The sequence below is a fragment of the Pan troglodytes genome, chromosome 5, assembly GCF_028858775.2.
Source record: "Pan troglodytes isolate AG18354 chromosome 5, NHGRI_mPanTro3-v2.0_pri, whole genome shotgun sequence".
NCBI classification, from domain to species: domain Eukaryota; kingdom Metazoa; phylum Chordata; class Mammalia; order Primates; family Hominidae; genus Pan; species Pan troglodytes.
In genome coordinates, this window is record NC_072403.2 from 58,899,498 (window position 1) to 58,923,071 (window position 23,574).

At 40.9% G+C, this 23,574-nt stretch overlaps 2 protein-coding genes across 2 annotated transcripts in view; both read right to left on the reverse strand.

Annotated features, from left to right (window-relative positions):
* Positions 1-1,407, reverse strand: part of CILK1 (ciliogenesis associated kinase 1) — a 40,244-nt gene extending 38,837 nt beyond the window's left edge. The window contains exon 1 of the mRNA XM_518544.9: positions 1,286-1,407. Coding sequence (XP_518544.6) covers positions 1,286-1,386 — 101 coding nt within the window. The 5' untranslated portion in view covers positions 1,387-1,407. The remainder of the gene's footprint in view (positions 1-1,285) is intronic.
* On the reverse strand, positions 1,286-1,535 carry LOC129144262 (uncharacterized). The gene has a single exon (XM_063813127.1). It carries the CDS (start codon positions 1,533-1,535, stop codon positions 1,416-1,418), a length of 120 nt encoding a protein of 39 aa, XP_063669197.1. The 3' UTR covers positions 1,286-1,415.
* Between the last annotated feature and the right edge of the window lie 22,039 nt (positions 1,536-23,574).

Sequence of the window (23,574 nt, forward strand, 5' to 3'; positions counted from 1 at the left end):
TGGTAATGGGTTGAATGGAGGTTAGCAGTGGGAATATACAGAAGTAGGTGGATGACATAAATATTACGTAAAATTGACAGTACTAGATGACTAAAGGTGAGGCATAATGGGGAGGGAAGGCAGGAGGACTCCCAGGTTTTGAGGGTATAGTACCAATTATTGAAATAGGAAACACTGAAGAAGAAACAAATTTGGGGTAAGAGAGAATATGCTAAGTATGAGTGTAGTTTTGGGCATGGTGAGTGTGAAATGTCTGCAGGGAATTCAAATATAGATGCTGACAAGGCAACTGGATAGAGATGGTTGTGGCAGTCTCCAATGTGGTTCCCAGAGACTCCCACCTCCTGCTACCCAGGGCCTTTTAGAACCCCCTCTCCTTCAACGACTTGCTTCTAACCAACAGAATATAGCAATTTGACAAGGATGTCACTTCTGTGATTAATTTACAAAAGCAAGATATGACTTCCATCTCAGTACAAGTCTCTCATTGCCTTCAAGACTCCCAAGTTTTGATGAAGCAAATTGCCATGTTGTAAGCTGCTTTTTAGATGCCCACATGGCAAGGAACTGAGGGCAGCCTCCCACCAACAGCCGGCAGGGAACTGAGGCCCTCAGGCCAACAACCCATAGATCAACTCACAATCACAAAATGAGCTCAGAAGTGGATTCTTCCCCAGTCCAATCTTTGGATGAGACCCCAGCTTTGGCCAACACCTTGACTACAGCCTCATGAGAGATACTGAGGCAAAGAACTTAGCTAAGTTGTGTCCAGACTCCTGACCCAGAGAAACTGTGAGATAATAAATGTATGTTGTTTTAAACAACTAAGTCTTGGAGTAAATTGTTACACAACAACAGATAACTAATACAATGTGTCTGGATTCAGGTTGTGAAGGGCAAGGGGGGGCAGAGGGAACAAGACAGCAGTCACCAGACCACCATACGCATGTAGATGGCCCAAATGAAGTCATCTTATTTCTTAGAGTTTCAGTTTCCTCTCATGTAAAATGATGTTTATTAACCTGCTTGTTACTACCTCACAATAAGAGAAAACACACTTTGATAACAAGTACTTTTACTATGTGCAAAGTAGTAAATCTAAAGTGGAAATGTTTTCAGACCTCTAACATGAGTGTTACAGAGTCAATAATCATCTAACCCACAGCCATCATTATCTAAGGTTCTTCTCTAGGCATCCTACCCACTCCCCTTTAGAACTGTTACAAAGATGGGTAATGGTGAGGGTAGAGTTAAAATTATCATGGCAGTGAAGGATCAAACTTACTTTTTAATAGCAATCAGCTCCCCAGACTCAATGCTTCTTCCCAGCAGGACGGAACCGTAGGTTCCATCCCCGAGCTGCCTGATTGTTGTGTATCTATTCATGGTGTGCCTGCTCAGGCCGGACACTCATCTCATGGCCGAAGTGGTTCAGTTCTGCAGTGGTAGCAGTCCTCCCCGGAGTGTAACCAGATTTTTCGATGGCAGCACCAGCACAAGGTATTCAATAGGACGTGACTGTCTCCCAAATACATATTTTCAAAAATCAGTCTTCTGCCTGCAGAGAAAAATGAGAGACAAGGATAAACGTTAATATACATTTTGAGTATACGTGTTTTTGTAAGTCTAAATCTGTGTTTTATTGGAACACAGTCATACCCACATACTTGCATACCATTCATGACTACAACAGCAGAGCTGAATAGTTGTGTGACGCTGTAGAGCCTGCAAAGCCCAAAGTACAGCAGGTTTTGGAATAATGTTGTTTCATTATAATGTTGATGAGGGACAAAAACTTGATTCCCGGCGGGGGCTGCTGTCCATGTGGAGTTTGCACATTCTCCCTGTGTCTGTGTGGGTTTTCTCCAGGTGCACACTAGGTGAACTGGCATGTCTACACTGTCTCAGGCTTGAGTGAGTGTAGGGTGGGTGTGTGAATGTGCCCTGCAATTGGTGCCTGTCTAGGGTTGGTTCCCACTCTGGGCCCTAAGCTGCTGGGATAGGCTCTGACCACCCACAACTATAAACTGGATTAAGTAGGTAAATAATTACCTTACCTTTTTTTTTAATCTTTCTTAAATGTATTTATAGCTCACATTCATTCCAATGTTTAATATTCAAAGTGTTTTAGTCTTTATTTGGAAGTTTGGTGATGTTTTTATGACCAGAAATATGCTGTAGGAACTTAACTCTTGTTTATATCAATTAGCCTATGGCAAAATTGGTTTTGTTATATGTTGTTTAGCATAAAGTCACAGTTTCCAAAGAACCTATTGATAAGTTAAATGAGGACTTAGTGTATTGACTATGTTGCCCTTTACACAGTTCACTAACCCTTGGTCTAAATAATGCTCTTTTCTAATTTCTTATACAACTAGAGATATTACGCTTGGAAAGTAAATTTGTCACTGACTCAGAAATGAATCAGCTCCAATTCAATGCTTTTCTGCTGACTAACCATTCTGGGCAAACACTGAGAGATAACTGTGGTCGATGAAAATTGCCAAGCTATGAAAATTTCGCTAAATATACTGTGTTCTATACACTTGAGCTACAATTAACAATGTAAACATACAAAAGCTAAGAAATGCTAAAGTTCTCCTGATACAGAACTTAAGTGTGCTCCATGAACTATGTGTGGCTAAGCATCAATGGTATTATTATCACTACTAGACATTCAGAAGCTAAACAAAGAACTAGGAATTCAAGGCCTATGTGCAGGGTATGCTCCTTTTAAAGTCATTCAGTTTGTGTCTTAAAAATAATGTCATTGATTTTTCATTTATATAATTCAGTCTGCCTATAATAAAGAAACTGTAGTAATAATGTAAAGTGACTAGTATTCCTACAAAGTGTCCAGATCACAAAAGACAAGGACAGACTAAGGAACTGTCACAGATTGGAGGCAATTAAGCAGACATGCCAAATAAATGCAATGTGGGATCCTTCACAGGACCCTGGAATAGAAAAGGACACTAGTGAAAAAGTTGGTAAAATCTAAGTAAGATCTGTTGTTAGTAGTATTGTGCCAATGCTAATTTCCTGGTTTTGATCATTGTTCTATGGTTATGTAAGATATTAATATTAGGGAAAGTGGGGTGAAGGGTTTCTAGGAACTCTGTACTATTTTTGCAAGTTTTCTGTAAGTCTAAAATTAGTTCAAGATTAAAAATTTAAAAATAGGCCAGGCGCAGTGGCTCATGACTGTAATCCCAGCACTCTGGGAGGCTGAGGCAAGTGGATCACCTAAGGTCAGGAATTTGAGACCAGCCTGGCCAACATGGTGAAACCCCGTCTCTACTAAAAACACAAAAATTAGCTGGGTGCGGTGGCATGTGCCTGTAGTCCCAACTACTCGGGAGGCTGGGGCAGGAGAATCGCTTGAACCCGGGAGGCACAGGCTGCAGTGAGCCGAGATCACGCCACTGCACGCCAGCCTGGGTAACAGAGTGAGACTTGGTCTCAAAAAATATATATATATATATAAAAAAATAAAATAAATAAATAAATCCAGACTGTGTTCTCCTGAAAGCCGTGTGTGAGCTTGAAAAATCTTAAGACATATAAAACTCCTGCCTGATTTTACCATGCTTTATCACAGAATCAAACAAGCTTTTAGAGATCAAGCCCCACTCTACCCACCCTCAGCTCATTCCCTTTCCCCTAGAACCACTGTAAGGCCTCTGGTTGGAGGGGCATTTTCCTTCTTGAAACTCTTCAGGATCAGACTCCCTACAACCTCCTTCAGTAGCTCTTTAGGGTGATGTATTCCATTGATGACTAATAAATATTTATAAAGCACCTTCTGTGTGACAGATCCTATCTTTAAGCTCTGAGGATATAGAGACCAATAAAATATGGTCCCTTCTTTTAAAGAGCTTAGAGTCTCCTGGCAGGGGATGGGGGTGTGGATGGGAGGGGGGAAGCAGATATGTACCACTCATGAATACAAACTAAGATATTTCAAGTATGCTTAGGGCACAGGATGTGGAGGGGAATTAAGGAGAAAGCCCTCTTGGTTTCCAGCTGGGTTAATTCCATCTGAGCTTAGGGAGGGCAGGAAAAATCTTCATAAAAGATTGTCTTAAAAAAGAGAAAAGTAGGTGTTTTGTAGGGCAAATGGGGTTCTAGCACTCCAAGAAGCACAAACTAAGAGGCAGGGCTTGAAATTAGGGGGTGGGAAAGGGGGAACTTGTGGAAAGAGTTGGCAGAGTTTTGTTTATGGAGGAACCCAGATGCCATTTTTTAAAATACAGGTTTTGACTGGATTCTGTACTGGAGAAGAAAATGCAATAAAGCAGGGGTCCCCAAACCCAGGGCTGTAAACCAGTCTGTGGCCTGTTAGGAGCTGGGCCACACAGCAGGAGGAGAGCAGTGGGTGAGTGAGCATTACTGCCTGAGCTCCACCTCCTGTCAGATCAGCAGCGGCGGCATTAGATTCTCACAGAAGCACGAACCCTACTGTGAACTGCCCATGGGAGGGATCTAGGTTGCGTGCTCCTCAGGAGACTAATGCCTGATGATCTGAGGTGGAGCAGTTTCATCCTGAAACCATGGACAGTAGATTAGATAAAAATATTTATCTGTGTTAAAGTTATTGTAGTTGTAGTTACTGTCCTGTGATTCAGAAAGAATATAGTTTCATTCTTGGGAAATATACTCTGAAGGGTTTACAGGTAAAGGGCCATGATGTATGCAATTTATTCTAAAGTGGGTAGAACAAAAATTCTGTGTGCATTGCGGGGAAAACAAATGGGGTAAAATGTTAACAACAGGTAAATCTGGGTAAAGGGTATGCTATGGACTGAATGATATCCCTCCTCCAAATTCACATGTTAAAGCCCTAACCTCCAATGTGATTGTATTTGGAGACAGACCTATGGAAAGGTAATTAGGCTACAGAGGTCGTAAGGGTAGGGGTCTGATACAATAGGGCTAGTGTCTTTTACCTCTCCCCCACACACCCTAGCACATGAGGACACAGGAAAAACGCAGCCAGGAAGACAGCCCTCACCAGAAACCAAACCATTTGATCTTGGACTTTCCAGCCTCCAGAACTGTGAAAAAAATAAATTTCTGTTAAGACACCCAGTCTATGTTACTATGTTATGTATGGTAGCCCAGGCAGACTAAGATAGGATCTATGGGTATTCTTTTGGTATTCTTGCAATTTATGTAAATTTAAAATTATTATAGATTAAAAATTTCAATTATCCCTAAAATGGTAGAAGAAGGGAAATTTTTTAAAGATACAGGCATCTTAAATGTTTTATCTTAGATCAAAACATACAAACGCAGACTTATTTAATACAACTTGTTGAGAAGACAGAACACTATCATATACCATGGTTCCTCCACTTCATGATTACTGTATTATGGAATAGATTGGATTCAGGCTGTGCCTTAACCCAAAAAGTATATTTGGACCACAGCACAAGCAATTTTGGCTCTGCATTTGTTTTCCCCTTTTTCTTATCTTCAACTATTTTTTTCATATAGCATACACACAGTCCTCAACTTATGATGGTTTGACTTACGATATTTTGACTTTACAATGGCGCCAAAGCTACATGCATTTAGTAGAAATCGTATTTCGAGCACCCATACTATTCTATTTTTCACTTTCAGTGCAGTATTCATTATATACATGAGATATTCAACACTTTATTATAAAATGGGCTTTGTGTTAGATAATTTGCCCAACTATAGGCCAATGTAAGTGTTCTGAACATGTTTAAGATAGGCTAGGCTTACAATGATGCTCAGTAGGTTAGGTGTATTAAATGTATTTTTGACAATGATTTTTTAACTTACAATGGGTTTATAGGGATGTAACCCCACTCTAAGTTGAGACACATCTGTGTATGAATCCTCCATCATTCATTATTTCACTTTCCAACAAATTAAGACTCCCAAACCATCGTTGTATGTCATCTTCCTAAAAAAAAAAAAAAATTCCTGGAAGCTTGATTTGTCAAAAAAAAAAAATCAGCCAACTAATAAACAATGTCTTTATTTTTATTTTTTAAAGAAGGCTTTGCCCTATAGACAATGGGAAGTCAACTAAAGTTTTGTAACTAGGGACTAACATGATCAGATCTGCATTTTGTAATCCAGTTAGAATATTTTTCTTCATGTCCAACCAAAACTTGCATATTCTAACTTAAGCAAATTTCTTCTGCCTAGTTTTCTGTGGATATAAAGAAGCTATGTCATAAAAATGTCTATGCACATGAAATGAGTAATCAAGCGTGTGTCTCTCAGCCTTCTCCTGCCTTAATTACATGACCTTTTCTCAGAGGAAGCATTTTCCACTCCTTTAATTACCTTTGGCATTCATCTCTGAATCCTCACACATTTCTCCATCTCCTTGATGAACTATAGTGACCAAAACTTAATAGTAACCTATATTACAGTAGCATGTGGGCTCCCTCATGCTTTTTGCAATGGCATTATACTACTGATTTATATCAGTTATTAATAATAAAGCCTTTTTTGGATAATTAATGTCCCTTCCTCATCCACTTAAATTGTACAATTGGAACAATGGTTCCTAGATTATCACTGAGAAAGCTATCTGTGAAAGAATTAAGAGCTTCATTGAAATCCAGATAGAGTGGGTCATTCATTCAATGCACAGTCACCCCAACAATTCCTCCTTGTTATAGTCTGTCATATTATCAAGGAACAAAATCTAATTACTCTGGCAAGATATGACTCTCACCATACCATGGCAGTTACTTTCTAATTTCTAATGCTACTTCAGGTAATTACCTAACAACTATACAATGGATCAGACTAGTGTCTCTTCAAGCATTGATGGCACATGGTATAATTTTATTTAAACTTTAATAAGATGCTAAGCATTATGCAAGGCTCTTGGGCACATTATGGATAAGGCTAGGGTCTCTCCTTTAAATGACTCACAACTGACAGATACACAAAAAATGTAGAAACTGCTATGAGAATGCAGTAGACAGCAACCAACTCTTGGGAGGAGGAGAGAGATCTGACAATCCTTCAGAGAAGAGGTAGTATTGAGATATTAAAAAATGAAAAAGGTTTTCTTACACAGAAAAGGAGAGAAAGAAATTATAAGTGGAGGAAACTGTAAAAATGTTGGCGAATACAAGAGCTTGGTGTGTTCACAAGAGGGCAGGCACAGCCTAATGTTTCTCACCCTGGTTGAATACAGAATCACCTAGAGAACCTTTAACATTTACTCATGCCTAGCCCCAGCCCCAAGAAGCAGGTCAGGATGGGGGCTGAGCTTTGAGAGTTCTGAAAGTTTTCCAGGTCTAATGTGCAACCAGGGCTGGGTACGAGGCTAGAGCGTAAAACCAATTCAATAGAGGGCAATGGGGCAAATTGCAGGAAATAGCTAGAAAGTTAGGGTGGGCCCAATTATGAACGAGTATGTGTGTCATGCAGGAGTTTTTTGTTTTTGCTTTTGTTTTGTTATTTTTTTGAGACACGGTCTCACTCTGTCACCCAGGCTGGAGTACAGTGGTGAAAATCACAGCTCACTGTGGCCTCAACCTCCTAGGCCCAAGTAATCCTCCCACCTCAGCCTCCCAAGTAGCTGGGAGTACTTGGTGTACACTACCAGGCTTTTTTTTTTTTTTTTTTTTTTTTTTTAGAGATGAGGTCTCTCTTTTTTTTTTTTTTTCCCAGGTTGGTCTTGAACTTTTTGGCTCAAGCAATTCTCCCACTTTGGCTTCCCAAAGTGCTAGGATTACAGGCGTGAGTACACCTGGCCTCACGCAGGAGTTTGATTTTTATCCTACAGAAGGGAGTTCCTCAGAGTTTTTAAAGCAGAGAAACAGCATGAATAAAATCCCTCTGGAGACTACATAGATGTTAGAATAGAGATCAGAGGCAGAGACTAATTAGGAGGTTACTCCAATAGCCCAGGTGAAATATGATGAAAGCCCAAACAAAGGCACTGGACTGGGTGAGTCTTAGATACAACAGGAGACTATGGGTTTGAGATAGGGAATGTGTGTTTTTGTGTTATTTGGACAATGTACAGAGATGTGGGTTCTGTTTTCTCGGGGGCTGAATTTGAGGTATGTACAAAACCTCTCACTGGAGATGCTCAACAAGCAAATAGCTCTAAGGTTGTTTTATTTTTCCCCAAAGATAGAGTATTATTGGAGTTCTTATTGGGAACACAGCATTCAGACAAGGCTGATACACTGTGTAACTCCAGGGTACTCCATTCACATAGAACACAACGTGAAAGGTGCCCACTGGAGTTGTTAAATAAGGCAGCCTGTGTTCAGAACAAGGAATGCAATAGTCCCATCACATCCTTGGTTTACTGCTCCAGAGGCCAAACTTCAAGAGAAATATTAAAGAACATAGTGAGGCATCTAAATGAAAGTACAAGAAGGGTAGATGAAGAAACACCGGATGCTGGAAGCAAAGGAGACTTGGAAAGCCATGATAATTGTTCCAAGTGTACAAAGGATATCAGAGAGAAGGGTTAGTTACACTAGGTATGGTTCCAGAGAACAGAACCATGACCACTCTTTGAGCTTTCTATTATTCACATTAGTGAATTATTTCCCATACTGAAAAAAAGTGAATGGTATTAGCCAAAATAGCATTAGACAAGAAGCACCAGTCAGCTCACAGTCCAATCTGAGCATATCCTAGCAGGATGTGGTTAAATACATTTGAGAATGGTATTGTTCAGCTATTCATCCTTTTTGTGGTGGCCAAATATGATGAGTCACCTCATAATCTGAAAGTAAAGAACAAAAACTTACTGTTGCTCTGGGAAAATAGGGCGATGGACAATGCACTAGAAAAAAGAAGGGAGCCATGGTAGGCGCCTTCGCTGCTCTACTCCATAGCAATGCTCCTCTTCTTGCTTAGTTTACAGAACCTGATTTTACTCAGGATTCGACATACTCAGGCACAGCAGCCACCCCAGGGCATGAACTATGATAGATCTAAGCCAAGCAAAGGAATTCTACTTCCTTACTAAAATCTGTTTAGGAGTGGTGCCATGGCTCGGACTTATGAGAATGAAAGGGAAGTGAGCTGGTGAGGACGAAGAGCTTCTGAGAAGGAATCTACTCCCTAATAAAGACAGCTGACAAAGAAGCGGCATTGAACATGGCTGTGTAAAGTGTGATATTTAGGGCTGAGGCAGAGACGACTATGAGACATCAGCTCTAAAGATGAGAATCCCAGCTGCAGAGGGTGTATTCATAGAAAGAGGTTGAGTCCTTGATGACATCAGTGAGCTGCTGCTTGAACCCTGAAAATATATGCCTTTGGGCTTATTGTTCTACAACCTAATTGAAGGTCTCTGTTGAAGAAGTCACTGTTAATCTATCCACTACAGCTCAAAGCATTCCTGATACTATGGGCTACACCCACTTACAGTGGGCTATACTAACTTTTGTATTTTAGGTGACAAAATACAAAATTCTCTACAGGAGGTGACAGATAGACCTTTATGGTTAGCATAGTTTTGAAGACTGAAAGAGGTGTACAGCTGGAGACAAATTAGAAGTAACTATTAGCCTAATGTTCATTTGCTTTCCATTATCTGCTTCCATTTTGAAAGAAAATAAGATGCAAGTAAAATACAAACCTATTGTGGTAAAAGAATGTCCAAAAACGGCCCTCAGTATCACTCCAGGTTGCTTGGACAACTAGCTAGCTGAAGCTTTGTGACCTTGTGCAATCCAGTCATGTGCCTGTAACATGGCAGGTGGGAAACATGAAAGGATTCCACTTTGCATGACAAGTGGGGCCCAACATGGGGACCACTCTGCATGCCATCCATAGTGACATTTACTACAGATAACCACAGAGCTTCAGTCAAAGGCAACCAAGGCAAACACAGAACTCTCAAGCTGAGTTCTTTTTTCTTTTTGTGAGACAGGGTCTTGCTCTGTCTCCCAGCTGGAGTGCAGCTGTGTGATCATGGCTCACTGCAGCCTCATGGGCTCAGACAATCCTCCCACCTCAGCCTCCTGATTGGCTGGGACTATAGGCATGCACCACCAGGCCTGGTTAATTTTTGTATTTTTCGTACAGACGGGGTCTTGCTATGTTGCCCAGGTTGGTCTTGAACTCCTGAGTTCAAGCACTCTGCCCACCTCAGCCTCCCAAAGTGTTGGGGTTACAGGTGGGAGCCCCTGTGCCCAGCCTCAATTGGAGTTCTAACAGGAAAAAAGGTTTCAGCACTCTAATGACTATTTTTAGTGTATTAATGTTAATACATCCTTCTTTGATACTTAATGGGAGACATCTACATCTACAGAGTCAGTGCTTCAAAGAAAGAAGCAGGCAAATATCAAAAATTTGATACTTGACATCACAATTCCAGCCTGAAATCTCTGAGTATATGACATTAGCATACAAAGATTTCACACTGTGTAGACCAGAGACCACATACTGGCAGCATAATATTTCACCCGTAAGTCACTCCATTGAGACCTCACTCCACAAGTAGAAGACCATTTCTACTGTTGGGTTCTTTACAATTTGTTAAAAAAAAGAAGCCAACTATTATCTTTTCTATGGTTGTAAGGTTTACTCGCATTTGTGTGTGTGTGTGTGTATATATACACATTTCACATACATATAATATTCATATATTATAAATACATTATATATAAGTATATATGTAAATATGTGACATATTTATTTTATAAAATTATATAGGCTGGGCGTGGTCGCTCACACCTGTAATCCTAGCACTTTGGGAGGCCCAGGTGAGCATGTTGCTTAAGTCCAGGAGTTCAAGACCAGCCTGGGCAACAGGGCAAAACCCCATCTCTACAAAATACAAAAATTAGCTGGGCTTGGTGGTGCATTCCTGTAGTTAGTCCTAGCTACTTATGGGGCTGAGGTGGGAGGATTGCTGGAGTCTGGGAGGCAGAGGTTGCAGTGAGCCTAGGTCACACCACTGCACTCCAGCCTGGGCAACAGAGCGAGACCCTGTCTCAAAAAAAAATTTTTTTTAATTTAAAAAAGCATATAAATATGCATTTTTGATATACAGCAATATCTGAAATATGCTTAAGATACTTAAGTGTCAACAAAGCATCACTCAAGTGAAAAATTAAGTATAAGGCCCTACGTTCAGTACTGAGATATAAGATCCACAGAGCTGTGGGTGGCAGATCTGGCCTCTGGGGACTTCTCACGCAGTTGGAGAGGTGGGAAATACACAAATGACCAGAAGACATGGACACTGGATTAAGTTCCTACATGGAGTGGAGATGAGAGTGCTACCAGTGCACAAGGAAGGAGTCACTTTGTGGATCACTGGCTAGGAATCTCAAGGAAGGCTCTGGGCCACCAATTTCTAAACTACAGCTAATTTTTCTTGTTAAGGACATGTCACTTATCCATATTTTAATCCAGGTATAAATAACAAAAAAAATTTTTTAAACTATACAAAGTTTTCCTTGTCAGTTATATTAATTTCCCACAGCTGCTCCAAAAATTTTCACAAAGTTGGTGGCTGAAAATAGCAGAAATTTATTCTCTCAGGTTTCTGGAGGTCAGAAGTCTGAAACCAGTATTCCTGAGTTGAAGCAAAGGTGCTGGCACTTCCTCCAGAGGCTCTAGAGGGAATCCATTCTTTGTCTCTTCCAGCTTCTGGTGGTTGCAAGCACTCCTTGGCTTGTGACCACATCACCCCAATCTCTGCCTCTATGATCACATTTTCTTGTCTTCTGTTTTTAAATCTTCCTCTGTCTCTCACTTATAAGGACTTGTGTTTTCATTTAAGGCCTACCAAGATACTGCAGGATAATCTCTCCATTTCCGATTTTTTGATTCAATCACATCTGCAAGGTCCATTGTGTCATATAAAGTAACACTCACAGGTTCCAAGGATTAGAACCTGGTATCTTTGCAGGCTATTATTTAGCCTATCACTCCCTAGGAAAACATCCCAAAGACTTATACAATCATCTAAATTACACAGCAGCAGTGTTATTCATTCAAAGTTGGGTGTTTTAGAAATGAAATCAGAAATCTGTGCTTACTTACCCAGCAAACAAGGACATTCTGTTTTAAAATACAGAATGTACTTATCTCTTTTATTTTACTTCAAGTTCCGGAATTCATGTGCAGAATGTGCAGGTTTGTTACATAGGTATATGTATGCCATGGAGGTTTGCTGCACCTATTGACCCGTCCTGTAAGTTCCCTCCCCTCGTCCCACCTACCCCACAACAGGCCCTGGTGTGTGTTGTTCCCCTCCCTGTGTCCATGTATTCTCATTGTTCAACTCCTGCTTATGAGTGAGAACATGCAGTGTTTGGTTTTCTGTTCCTGTGTTAGTTTGCTGAGGATGATGGCTTCCAGCTTCATCCATGTCCCTGCAAAGGACATGATCTCATACCATTTTATAGCGGCGAAGTATTCCATGGTGTATATGTACATTTTCTTTATCCAAGCATACTTCTCTTTAACTTTGCACAGTGAACAAGACTTGAAAATTCTAGCCTGAAATCTCTGAGTATACGACATTAGCATATGGAGATTCCATGCTATGTAGACCAGAGATGGCACACTGGCACTCTGGGGGCTGAATCCCAGATTTAAAAATAGGGAATTTCGGCCAGGCACAGTGGCTCACACCCGTAATCCCAACACTTTGGGAGGCCAAGGGCGGCAGATCACGAGGTCAGGAGTTCGAGATCAGCCTGGCCAACATGGTGAAACCCTGTCTCTACTAAAAATACAAAAATTAACCGGGCGTGGTGGTGTATGCCTGTAATCCCAGTTACTCAGAAGGCTGAGGCAGGAGAATTGCTTGAACCCAGGAGGCGGAGGTTGCAGTGAGCAGAGATCGCACCACTGTACTCCACCCTGGGACAGAGTGAGATTCTGTCTCAAAAAAAAAAAAATCAATAAATAAAAAATAGGGAATTTCCTATATAAATCCCTATTTGGAGCTTCTCTGGAAACACTGAAGGTCTAACCACCTGGGGTCCTTAGCCCTTCACGGTAATAAGAAGTGGAAGAAATGTCCGTACCTCTTCAGGCTGGGCGTGTGCTCTGCAGCTCACCACAGTCCCCATTTTTTGCCTGTTGCCACTTGCCATTTTTTTTTTTAGCTGTCCTTTTTTTGTGTGCCTTCATAGCCACTTGTTTTACTGGATGAAAAATATTTCTCTGTTCCTATGCCTATAACAAAACTGACAAAGTAAAAGCCTGAAAGAAAAAAAAAACCTTATACTTAAAGAAAAATTGGAAGAGAAGAAAAATTGTTCTTTTTTAGAAGAGAAGAGCAATTTCTTACTGTTTGACAAGCACACACCCAGCTTCCTTGAGTCTTTTATTTTCCTCCTCTGCCCTGACAGCATTTAAATTCAGCTTCTGGTACAGATAGTTAACACTGCTTGAGAAGTGAATGGAATGTAGCAGCCTGTCCATTACCTTGAGAATTAGCATGTATTTCTAACTCGCAGTATTTCTAAATTCTGCTTTGACTCCAAGAATTAACTTGGATAAATCATTCACTACAACGAATCTACACTTAGCACCCTCATATATCAAATATGCCCAAAACATGATAATTTTAGTACTTAGTATGTGCATAGTACTATTATAAGTGCTTATGCATATATTAGTACATTTAACCCTCATAATTCTACCAGGCAGGTACTATTACAATTATCCCTATTTTACAGAGAAGGAAACTGAGACACAAGTTACATGTCTAGATTATACGACTAATGTGGCAGAAATGAGACAGGAACCCAGGCTGACTGTACCAAACTTAAGGGAAAGCTTTCAAAAGATCATGAAATCTTTGGAGGATCTGAAAATGACAGGAACAGAAGTAGTACTTTGTATCTCAAAGCCCAAATATGGAAATGAATGATATGGCTATGTTCTAATTGTCTTCATTCTCAATCAAATATCAGCGAATCCACTGGAGCCATCGGCAGCACCAACATGCCCACAGTGGAGGCAAAGTGAGGGACTGGTTCCAGTTTCCACTCAGCACTGATCTGCTGTGCCTCGGGGCATCTCTTGGTCCTTGAGTTTACTTTTGGTGGAATTAGGGCATGGGACTTGCTCTAAGGTGGTTTCTTCCTCTAAAGCTGTGTGATTCTGTGACTCTGTATCAGGAATTGAGCTAGCATTTGTCTAAGAAAAAAAAACGGATAAATGTTTCTGCTTTTTGCATCACATGAACAAAGGTTAGCGGAGAAGACAGTGCCACCGAAGGACCCTGTATGCTACACACCTTTCTTTCAAGAGATGCACAAGTGCCCCAGTGCCTCGGCCAGGCCCCAGTAAACATTAAACATCGATTCCTTCTCTTTCGAGCTCACATGTCACCTCTTCCAAGCCTCCTGCCCCAACCTACACATATAGACCCGAGAATGGTCCTCTCCCTTGATGCTATAGTGCCTTGTCCTCACCTCACTGCCAGCCCCTTCCCCGTGGCAATGACCTGCAGGTGTACCCTCTGCTTCAGCTTCGACACTCTCCAAGACTGCTTCATCTTTGTCTTCTCACTCCACTTGCAGTAGCAAGTCCTCAAAGATTGTTTGAAGGGCCCAAATGTGAGTTTTAGTCTTTGCTATTATTTTCTGTACCACCTTGGCTAAGTACCTCAAAATTCTCAGTGCTTCTATTTTGTCATACGCAAAACAAAGAAACTGTTGGGCCCAACTAAAAGTTCTGAAGTTCTGAAGTGGAAGAACAGTGAATACCACAGAATAGCTGGGGCAGGCAGGCAGCCTGGGCCCTCCCACAACAATGCCAGGATGACTGAGTCTCAGAGGATCACAGAAAGTCCCCCTCCATGCGGTCAGATCAGGCCTTTGGCCTTTGGGTAAGGCTGTACTCAACTAACAAAGAAAGACAGCTTTATCTCTCTTTCAAAGAGTTCCAGCAAACCTTTGAAGTCAATGTTATGATGTTCCTGGCTAGGTGACATTGGGGAAAAGCTTCCTGTGATTTGCCCCAATTCCCTCCCCTCAGCGTCAATCCTCGGTGGAGGCAAAGAACATTTGCTCATGGCCAGCAGCTCACATCAGGTGCCTTGCTCATTCACAGCCTAAAAAATGGAGGCGAGGGGCAGGGAAAATTGTAGTTCATTCTTTATTTTGAAACCTTAATCAATGAATTAATGCCATCATTACACATTTTCTAAGACAGGAGACAAAAAATTACAGCAAACTTGGGGTTCTCTGGGAGTTGTGGTTTACCAGGCCCACTGACACCATTCAGTTCCTCAGAAGGAGCTTGTCTCCCTTTGCATTAATTATCTTACATTGAAAAGATTCTGTTACTTTCATTTATCCTCCTAGGAAAAGTGGATTATATGCAAAATCATTAGATGACCCTTCTCATGGTACTTCTGAGTTCCATTTTACCTTTACAGGTTTATAATTACACTTCGTATTCTAGGTTTGAATGTGTCCTAACTTTACAAAAGTCAGTGAATACTGTTAATTTCTTTTAAAAAGGTACTAGAAATAGTATATCCGGGTTTATGTTTTTCTCCTGGACCTAATTCTTCTGCCTCTGTACATTTTAGCAAGCCAACCTTTTAAGCATTTTGCCTCTTGGACTACTGCTTTTTTTCTGCATAAGGAATAGCAGTTACAAAGCCAAAAGGACCTTCTTTACATGGATCTTGCTTTGTCTTTACCTTGACAGAGGAGTGAATTAAAGATGCATTCAGCTATTGCATCAACTGGATGTTAACAAGAGAAGATAATCCGTTACATGATGTGCCTTCTTCTGTGCCCCAGAAACTTCTTCATACCTTTACCATCCCTCTCCTCTTTCAATCCCAGCTTCTGAAAAAAGAACTCGTCCTGCACTAGGTCCTTAATCCCATGAGAAGCTTCCACAACTCCCTGTCGCTTCTCTTACAATATAAAAGGTGCTCACGCCTTGAACCTTAAAAAAGTTCTTCGATCACTTGCAGATGATTTTTAAACTAGGACACATAGTTGGCTTTGGTGGACTGTAAAGAACTGAGGTAAAGGCGAAATGTTAAAAAAAAATAAAAAATAAAAAAACAGCCAGAAAAACAAACCTTTACCCTGCCATGTGTGAAACTGTAGATGAGCTAGAACGAGAGTCCCCAGCTTAATGAAAACTGCCGAGGGTGGCAATAGTCCTGCTTGCCTGTGTTTCAGGGGTGGGCAAGATAAGGGATAGTGAAGATAGGGGAGTGACTAAGAGCATATCACAAGTTCATGTAGATAGTAACTTTCATGATACTGGCAAATAACTAGCTGGACGTTACACAATAATACTTTACCTTTCTAGTTCTAACGCATTATCTTTTATGGTAGTTACAAGGACAGCCACATGTTATCAGTATTTATATGCTATTACAACACATTTGACTAAGGAGCTGATCTCAGTGTAAGATGCTTTGCTAGCATGTATACAAAAAATCAAAATGAATTAAAGTAAAGGAAGTAAAGGCTTAATGTAAAAATAAAATAGGGCAGGGATAAGCACATTTTTTCTGTGAAGGGTCAGTAAACAGGATAGGCTTTGCAGGCTCTCCATCTCCGTCACAACTCCACTCTGCCATTGTAGCATGAAAGCAGTCAAAGACAATATGTAAATACATGGGCATGGCTGTGTTCCAGTACAAATTTATTTACAAAAACAGGCAGCAGGAAGGACTGGCACACAAGCCATAGTTTGTCAAGCCCTGAAAATGAGGAAATCTCCCAAATAAGCAGGAGCACTTTAGTACTCTCCATAGAGCCCTCACTTACCCCTAGGTTACAGGGCTACATACAAGCTGTGTTTAACCTTAGAATATAAGCTCTGTGAGGGCAGAAACATTGCTATATTCACAACTGTATTCCCAGTACTCAGTTCCCAGAGAACTGGCATAGTTGGCACAAGTACGGACTCACAATAAAGACATGTTGAATGAATTGACTAATGAATGAACAACTTATGGAGCTTTAAAAGGCAATCCTGACCATAGATGATTTTCCTATACTACCACGTCCACCCTCACTGTCATCCCGTCACGCCCCACTTCTTTGCAAACTGGACAACTGTACTGGGACTAGGGTACCAAAATTATGACTCCTTCTAAAAACTTTTACACTAATTTAGGAAAAAACTTGCTTTTCAACAGCTAAGATCACATGAAGGCATGTATATCTTACATTTTTCTTACTCCCCTTTGTCTTAGTTAAATGATTCTCTAGTAAATTCTCTTTCAAAGCAAAGGCAATGTCCAAGAGGGCAAAACCATTAATAACTATCTTTTGGGAACCACAAGTTCATGCAGATAGTAACTTTCATGATATGGCCAAATACGTATTTGGGCATTATACAATAGTACTTTCCTTTCCGGTTCTCAGGCATTATCTTTTATGGTAGTCAAAAGGGCAGTCACATGTTATCAATACTTTATCACAGGTCATGCTTCACCTATAGAAAGGTAAAAAATAACTCACACTGATCTCTCCTAAAAAAACGTGTGGTTCTCATAAGCTCTGGGCCATCGTTATACATTTATTAAGTGGCTACTAAGGGTTCTTGACATGGTGGAAAAAGCACCAAATGAAAAGCAAGGCACTATTGTGGCCCTTTCATTTCAAAAAAAGTGAGTTAGGATGACAATCATCTGCTAGGAACTACAAGTTCACGCAGATAGTTACTTTCATGATATTGTCAAATATAGTTGGACATCACACTTATAATACTTTATCTTTTGGTTCAGAGGCATTATCTTTTATAGCAGCCATGATGAGCTTATTTAAAGATAAAATATAACTGAATGCTAATTAACATAGATTTGAATGCTAAATTCATTAGGAACTATGTTCAAAGCCTAATGTTGAACAAACTTCAGACAATAGAGTTAAGAATTTTTTTTTTCTGTAAAGGACCTTAATGATTACTTGACATTCTCACTCTACAGATGAGATCCAACTAAGAAGAACAGAATACTTGCTATCTTCAGAGTAGAATATTTTGAAATGTGTGAGTATAATACATGTTTTATAGCCAACTAAAGATGTATCAAATGTTCCCCACGTGCTCCTTAGTAAAAAGCATATGAATATTTTGCTAATCCTGAGCCCATATAGTTTAAAAAAAGGGGGGAGCAGATGTTTGAAGATGTGCTATCCTGAAACTCAAACATGACTTCACATGTCAACATATGTTGGATTTGATTTCAGCCTGCTCAGGTAAGTCCCACGACAAGACACTCTTCCTACCCAGGAAGACTTCAACTTTCAAAGCACAGAGAGTCAGCTACTTAATGTGCAAAGATAGTTCAGTTTCCTTGGAAGAAAATCAGGAATAGAAGCCTTCTGTTTGGGTTGAGTGTTTCCCTAAAACCTGTTGAGTAGTAGTTTTTCCTAATATTGGACAGTAGTTAACTAGGAGCAGACAGATTGAATGAAGATGCCCATATCAACCTTGGTTACCATCTTGAGGTAGACCTGAGCTGCTGCTTTTACTTCTTTGGCTGCAATCAAAGGCATCTCTGATTTTCTTCCTGCCACAACATTTCCTTAGCATTTTAATGCAATTTGCCCCAGAAAATGATTTGTTTCACCAAATTCTTTTTACTAGGTAATTTTCTAGAACACATGTGCTTTTATAAGGAAGTTAAAACTGTATTTCAAAGGTAAGCACAACCACAAACTAAGACACAATTACACTATAATCCCAAAACGTGTATAAGTCATCCGGCACACACCTCTGTTTGCGCATTCTCCCTGATTCAACCACATCAACTATAAACACAGGTTCACAGATAGGAGAGTTCTAATACTCTAAACATACGCCCTTCTCAGAAAGCCACAGTCATCAAAGACCACAGGTGAAAGACAACAGTTAAATGAGATACTATTCACAGGCTTTCAGATCAACATACACAGAGAGGTCATTATACCCAGAATTCTCCCAAGGAACCACCAGGCAAATACACACACTCACATAGATCCCACAAGCAGAAAAATGCATTTTATAAGGGCAGACATCAATAGAACGGTTAGGTACCACTCCAACTCTGCAAGATCCTACAAAATGAAATGGAGGAGACTGCTGCAAGAGGAGCAGTATAAAAAAAAAAAAATTAAGCAGTAGTGTTCCTGGCAAGGTTCAGATGGAAAAACAGCAACAGATCCCAGAAGCAGAGCTGCAGCCAGGAATAACCTAAGCTCAAGCCATTTTAAGTAAGGGCAGGATAATACTTACTAAGGATTCACTGCATGGTTACCCTGGTTCTCTAGGCCTCCAGGCTGAGTGTTCAGGAATTGGACTCTGTTAAGTTACTGTCAAGGGATAAGCAGACCTTTATCATGTATATGCCAGTTATGGGTAGGCACTATAGACCATCTTCACACCACAACTCGGGGGTGAAACTGGGGGGGAGCATTTTCCCTATTTTGCACATGAGATTAATAGTAGGAGAATTACAGAAGGCCACACAACTAATAAGTGGAGTCAGGCCCTTGCCCCAATTCTGCTGTACTTCAAAGCCCACAATACCACATTACCATGCATAACATATGGCTCCGGCCCTAAAGAGGCTTAAACTAACCTAAACCAATTGGAGATCAATACAGCCAGTATAATGAAGGGCTAACAAGCAAGTATCTTGAGAAATAGAAAGAGGAAATATTATAAGAGAAGTAGACTTAAGCTCCTCTGAGGACAGGTAGGAGTCGCACAGGAGAGTAAAGAGAAGGGAGGTAGTTTCTAGGGAAAGCACTATGAGCAGTGACACTGCAGTGGGAAGAAGCCTGGCACCATTAGCAGGACAGCAAGAAGACCAGACTGCTTAGAGTGCAGAGATGCATGCTGAAATGAAAAGAGGATTTTAGATAGGAAGGGCAAGGCTGATTATGATAGGCCTTGAGAAGTCAGGCATATTATTTTAGACTTGAGATAGTACATAATGGAGAGAAACTGAAGGTTGCACGTCCAGAATAGATATGATGAAGTGATCATTTTAAAGATTAGACAGGCAATAGAACACTGAAAAGACCACAGGGATGCTTCTCATTCATTCATTCATTCATTCATTTAATGAGAGCTTACTAAGAGTCAGGCTTGGGAGGCTGTTGCAGTACTGCAGGAGTGGAAGAGTGAGGACTAGATTAGAATATAGAAGGAGGGATCCATATAAAACATATTTCAAAGGTCTTGATGACTCATTGATACAGAGGATGAAGGAAATGAAGGAAAAGATGGTTAAAGGTAATTCCAATGTTTCAAGATTAACATAATTTCCACTGTTCTAGGAACCTCAAAAAGCAATGAGAATAACAAACAATAAAGTATAAAAAGGGCTCTGATGATGTTGAACAGTCAATAAATAAAACTGCTAAATGGCTTGTTTGATATCCTAGTAGTTCATTTACACTTAGTCTGTGGAGAAGAAACTTCAGTGAAAAGGCCTTTTCTTTGTGATTAAATGCTGAGTTCCCTTGGCAAGGACAGCAGGGGTCTACCTAATCAGACAGGCTCCATCAACCCTCCAGCACACTCCTCCACCATCTGAACCTAGATTGGTTTCATTAGGAAATGTGACGGCCTCCCTGCTGCCTGGCCACCAGTTTTGACTTTGGAGAAGGGGATAAGGCAAAGCAGAAAGGGAGAAATAAAAAGTGGGCAGGGTCACTTAGAGAATGGGGAATGGTACCGGATGTCATTTTAAATAAGGATCCCAGTACTGCTTTCCTTTCTACATCTACTTCTAGTGTTTTACAAGTCCTGGTCCTCAAGTAGATAGGAAAGCCTTAAACAGTCTTTACCAAATTGTAGCGCATTGTTCAGAAACTATTTTAAATGTGCATATTTATGCATATATTAACTCCCAGCACAGTTCAGCAAATGATTGAGACACAAATTCTTCTTAATAATTTATATGTTGACTACAGAAATTTAAAGCTTATTTAAACTTTATATTCGGCAATGGTGCCATTCACTATTGAAGCACACCCTGAAACTCCACTCACTGGGAAATGTGAGAAATGAAAACTGTAACTATCAAACTTCTGTTACTACAAAGAGTTCTACCGGCCAAACAAACAAACAAAAAAAAAATTCAAACCCCACAAGCGCCAATACCTTAGAGAAATCCATCCCGCTTGTAAAATTCAGTGTGGAATTCCCTCAGCCTAGCACAGCTCCAGCAAAAGCAGGTCTTATTTAGTTGCAAGTGGAAAGGAATACTCTTCTCTGCAGAATGATGCATTAGCTATATTACATATAAGTCCTTAATGTTAGTGTCAAAGTCAAACTTTAAAAGGTTAACATTACAAAAGAATCAGTTGTTCTGGAAAATCCGTCAATATCCTTCTCATAACAGCTACTCAGATTAGTAAGAAAGAAATCAGAACAGAAAGAAATCCAGTAAAAAATGGTTGCAAATAAGTACTCGAGGATTTTTGCTCAGATCCCTTGTGGGACAGCCAAGGGCCTAGTCAGGGAAATTCCGAAAGCAAGTCCTCAACGTGCCCCGCAACGAGGCTTCAAATTAGCTAGGGTCTTCCCCCTCCTTAAGACTAAAAGATAAACACCCGTCAAAATCCTCCAGGCTCCGAGTTTTCATACCAGGAAGGAGAGATCCACAGGATCGCGGAAAGAAACTATAACCCATTAGCCTCTTCCTGCGCCTCCGATCCGTCGCGGGGCCACGGCCAGGGGTCTCCCCGCCGCCCCATCCCAGTGGCCACTACAGTGACAGGTCGCCCGGCAGAAGCCCCTAAATCCCAGAGCCCCACTTACTGGCGCCGCGAACGCAGGCGGGGGCCCGCCCCTGAGGTGAGCGCAGCTCCTCGACGAGCGGGGCGCAGCCGCCCGCTCCGGAGCTGGAAATGGGGACAATCCCTGCTAGGACCGGCCGAGGGCTCCGTACAGGGACGCCCGCGAGGTCCGGCGAGTCGCACGGGCCGCACGGCGCATGGTAGTGCAGCAGGAACCCGGCCGTTTTCCAGCCTCCGGCAGGAAAACAAACAAAAGGCTGGGTGGCTTCTACTGGGGACGACCGGCCGCTTTCCCTGGGAAAAGTTACCCTGCAGCTCCCCTCGCTGGCCCTGCGCGTCCCTGCACTGCGTCCTGTTCGCCCTGGCTCGCGCGGCCGAGCCGCCAGGCGCAGCTCTGGGCCGAGGGCAGCACAGCGCCCAGGGACCCCTAACGCCCGCTGACCGCAAGGCGATCTCCGACTCCGAACGAACGCCTCGTTGCAGATCGGCTAGATCAACCATCAAGACTTAGAAATGGAGGCTGTCGATGGACGTTCTGAGCACATTAAATTAAAGATAATCGTTGTGAAAACATTTTTCTGATTTGAAAAAACGTAGATGAGGTGGCACGACATTGTGAAAGTAATCAATGCCACTGAATTGTATTCAAAGTGGTTAAACAGCAAATTTCATGTTACCTTTACAGAAAAATAAAATGAAAACGCAACTGATTGCCTGTTAGCATTCCTTTGAACTCTTAAGAGTTTTTATGTTGTTAGCAAGTAGTTGTAAAGACTGGACTCTTAACCCAGGTGGGAAACTGACTCTAGTCAGATATCCTCTACACAACAATCGTCCTCTGTAACTAGTTATAGGGAATCTGACACTAACATGTAATTTTATAACACATTGATTTATGTCATAAGTGATATTGTAGACATTACCTTAAATCATCCTTATAAGGCTAGAGCGGTTTGAATAAAGAAGTTGCTTCCAGGTCTCTGATTTTAAATTTACATAATTGTTCTAAGCCAACAGTTCTTAAACATTAGCGGGAAGCATCAGAACCACCTGGAGGACTTGTTAAAACAAATTCCTGGGCTGCACTCTCAGAGTTTCTGGTGCTAATGTTGCTGGGTCACACTGCTGTAAGCAACACAAATTTAATTAATAAAGCAGTAACCCTTTAACACTTTGTGGACTGTTCTCTGAGTTTACAATTCCCAGCTGATCATATCAGTTTTTTTCTCACTATTTTTATTTTTGAATTCTACAGACTGAAGATTGTTTTTTACTGAAAAAATCTATACCAAGGCCTGAATCCTTCTCTCCTCTTGATCTTGTGGAAGAAACATGCAAGATATAAGACAGTCAAGCTTCTTTAGATTTCCTCTCCCAAATGGAAAAAGGTCATCTGGCCACTTGACATATGTATAACATTGATATCTACCTTTGTGTTTACCTATTTAACAGCCAGCCCATATGGCAAATGAAAACTGAAAATCATTATCAGTGAAAAGATAGAGACACGACAAGGAATCTACCAAGTCATATACTACTCCCATGAAAAGCAATTTCTAAAGTAAAATGATCAGTTTTAGTCAAATTGTCCAAGCAGGTCTACCTGGCAAACAAAGGTACTGTCTTGGTCTACCTTTTAGCAAGAGTCTGCTAGGCTAGTAAGTAGCCTAGATCAGTAGTTTTGGCCTCAGGAAATTATAATCCTGTAAATATAATATGAGAATATAACCTTGTAATGAGGTCTAGTGGATACTGTGGAACTGACTGAAAATAGAAAATTAGTAGCTATGAAGCATAACAGTATTTTAATGCTCAATTTATCTTTACAAATATTATTTTATTAAGCTTTAATTAC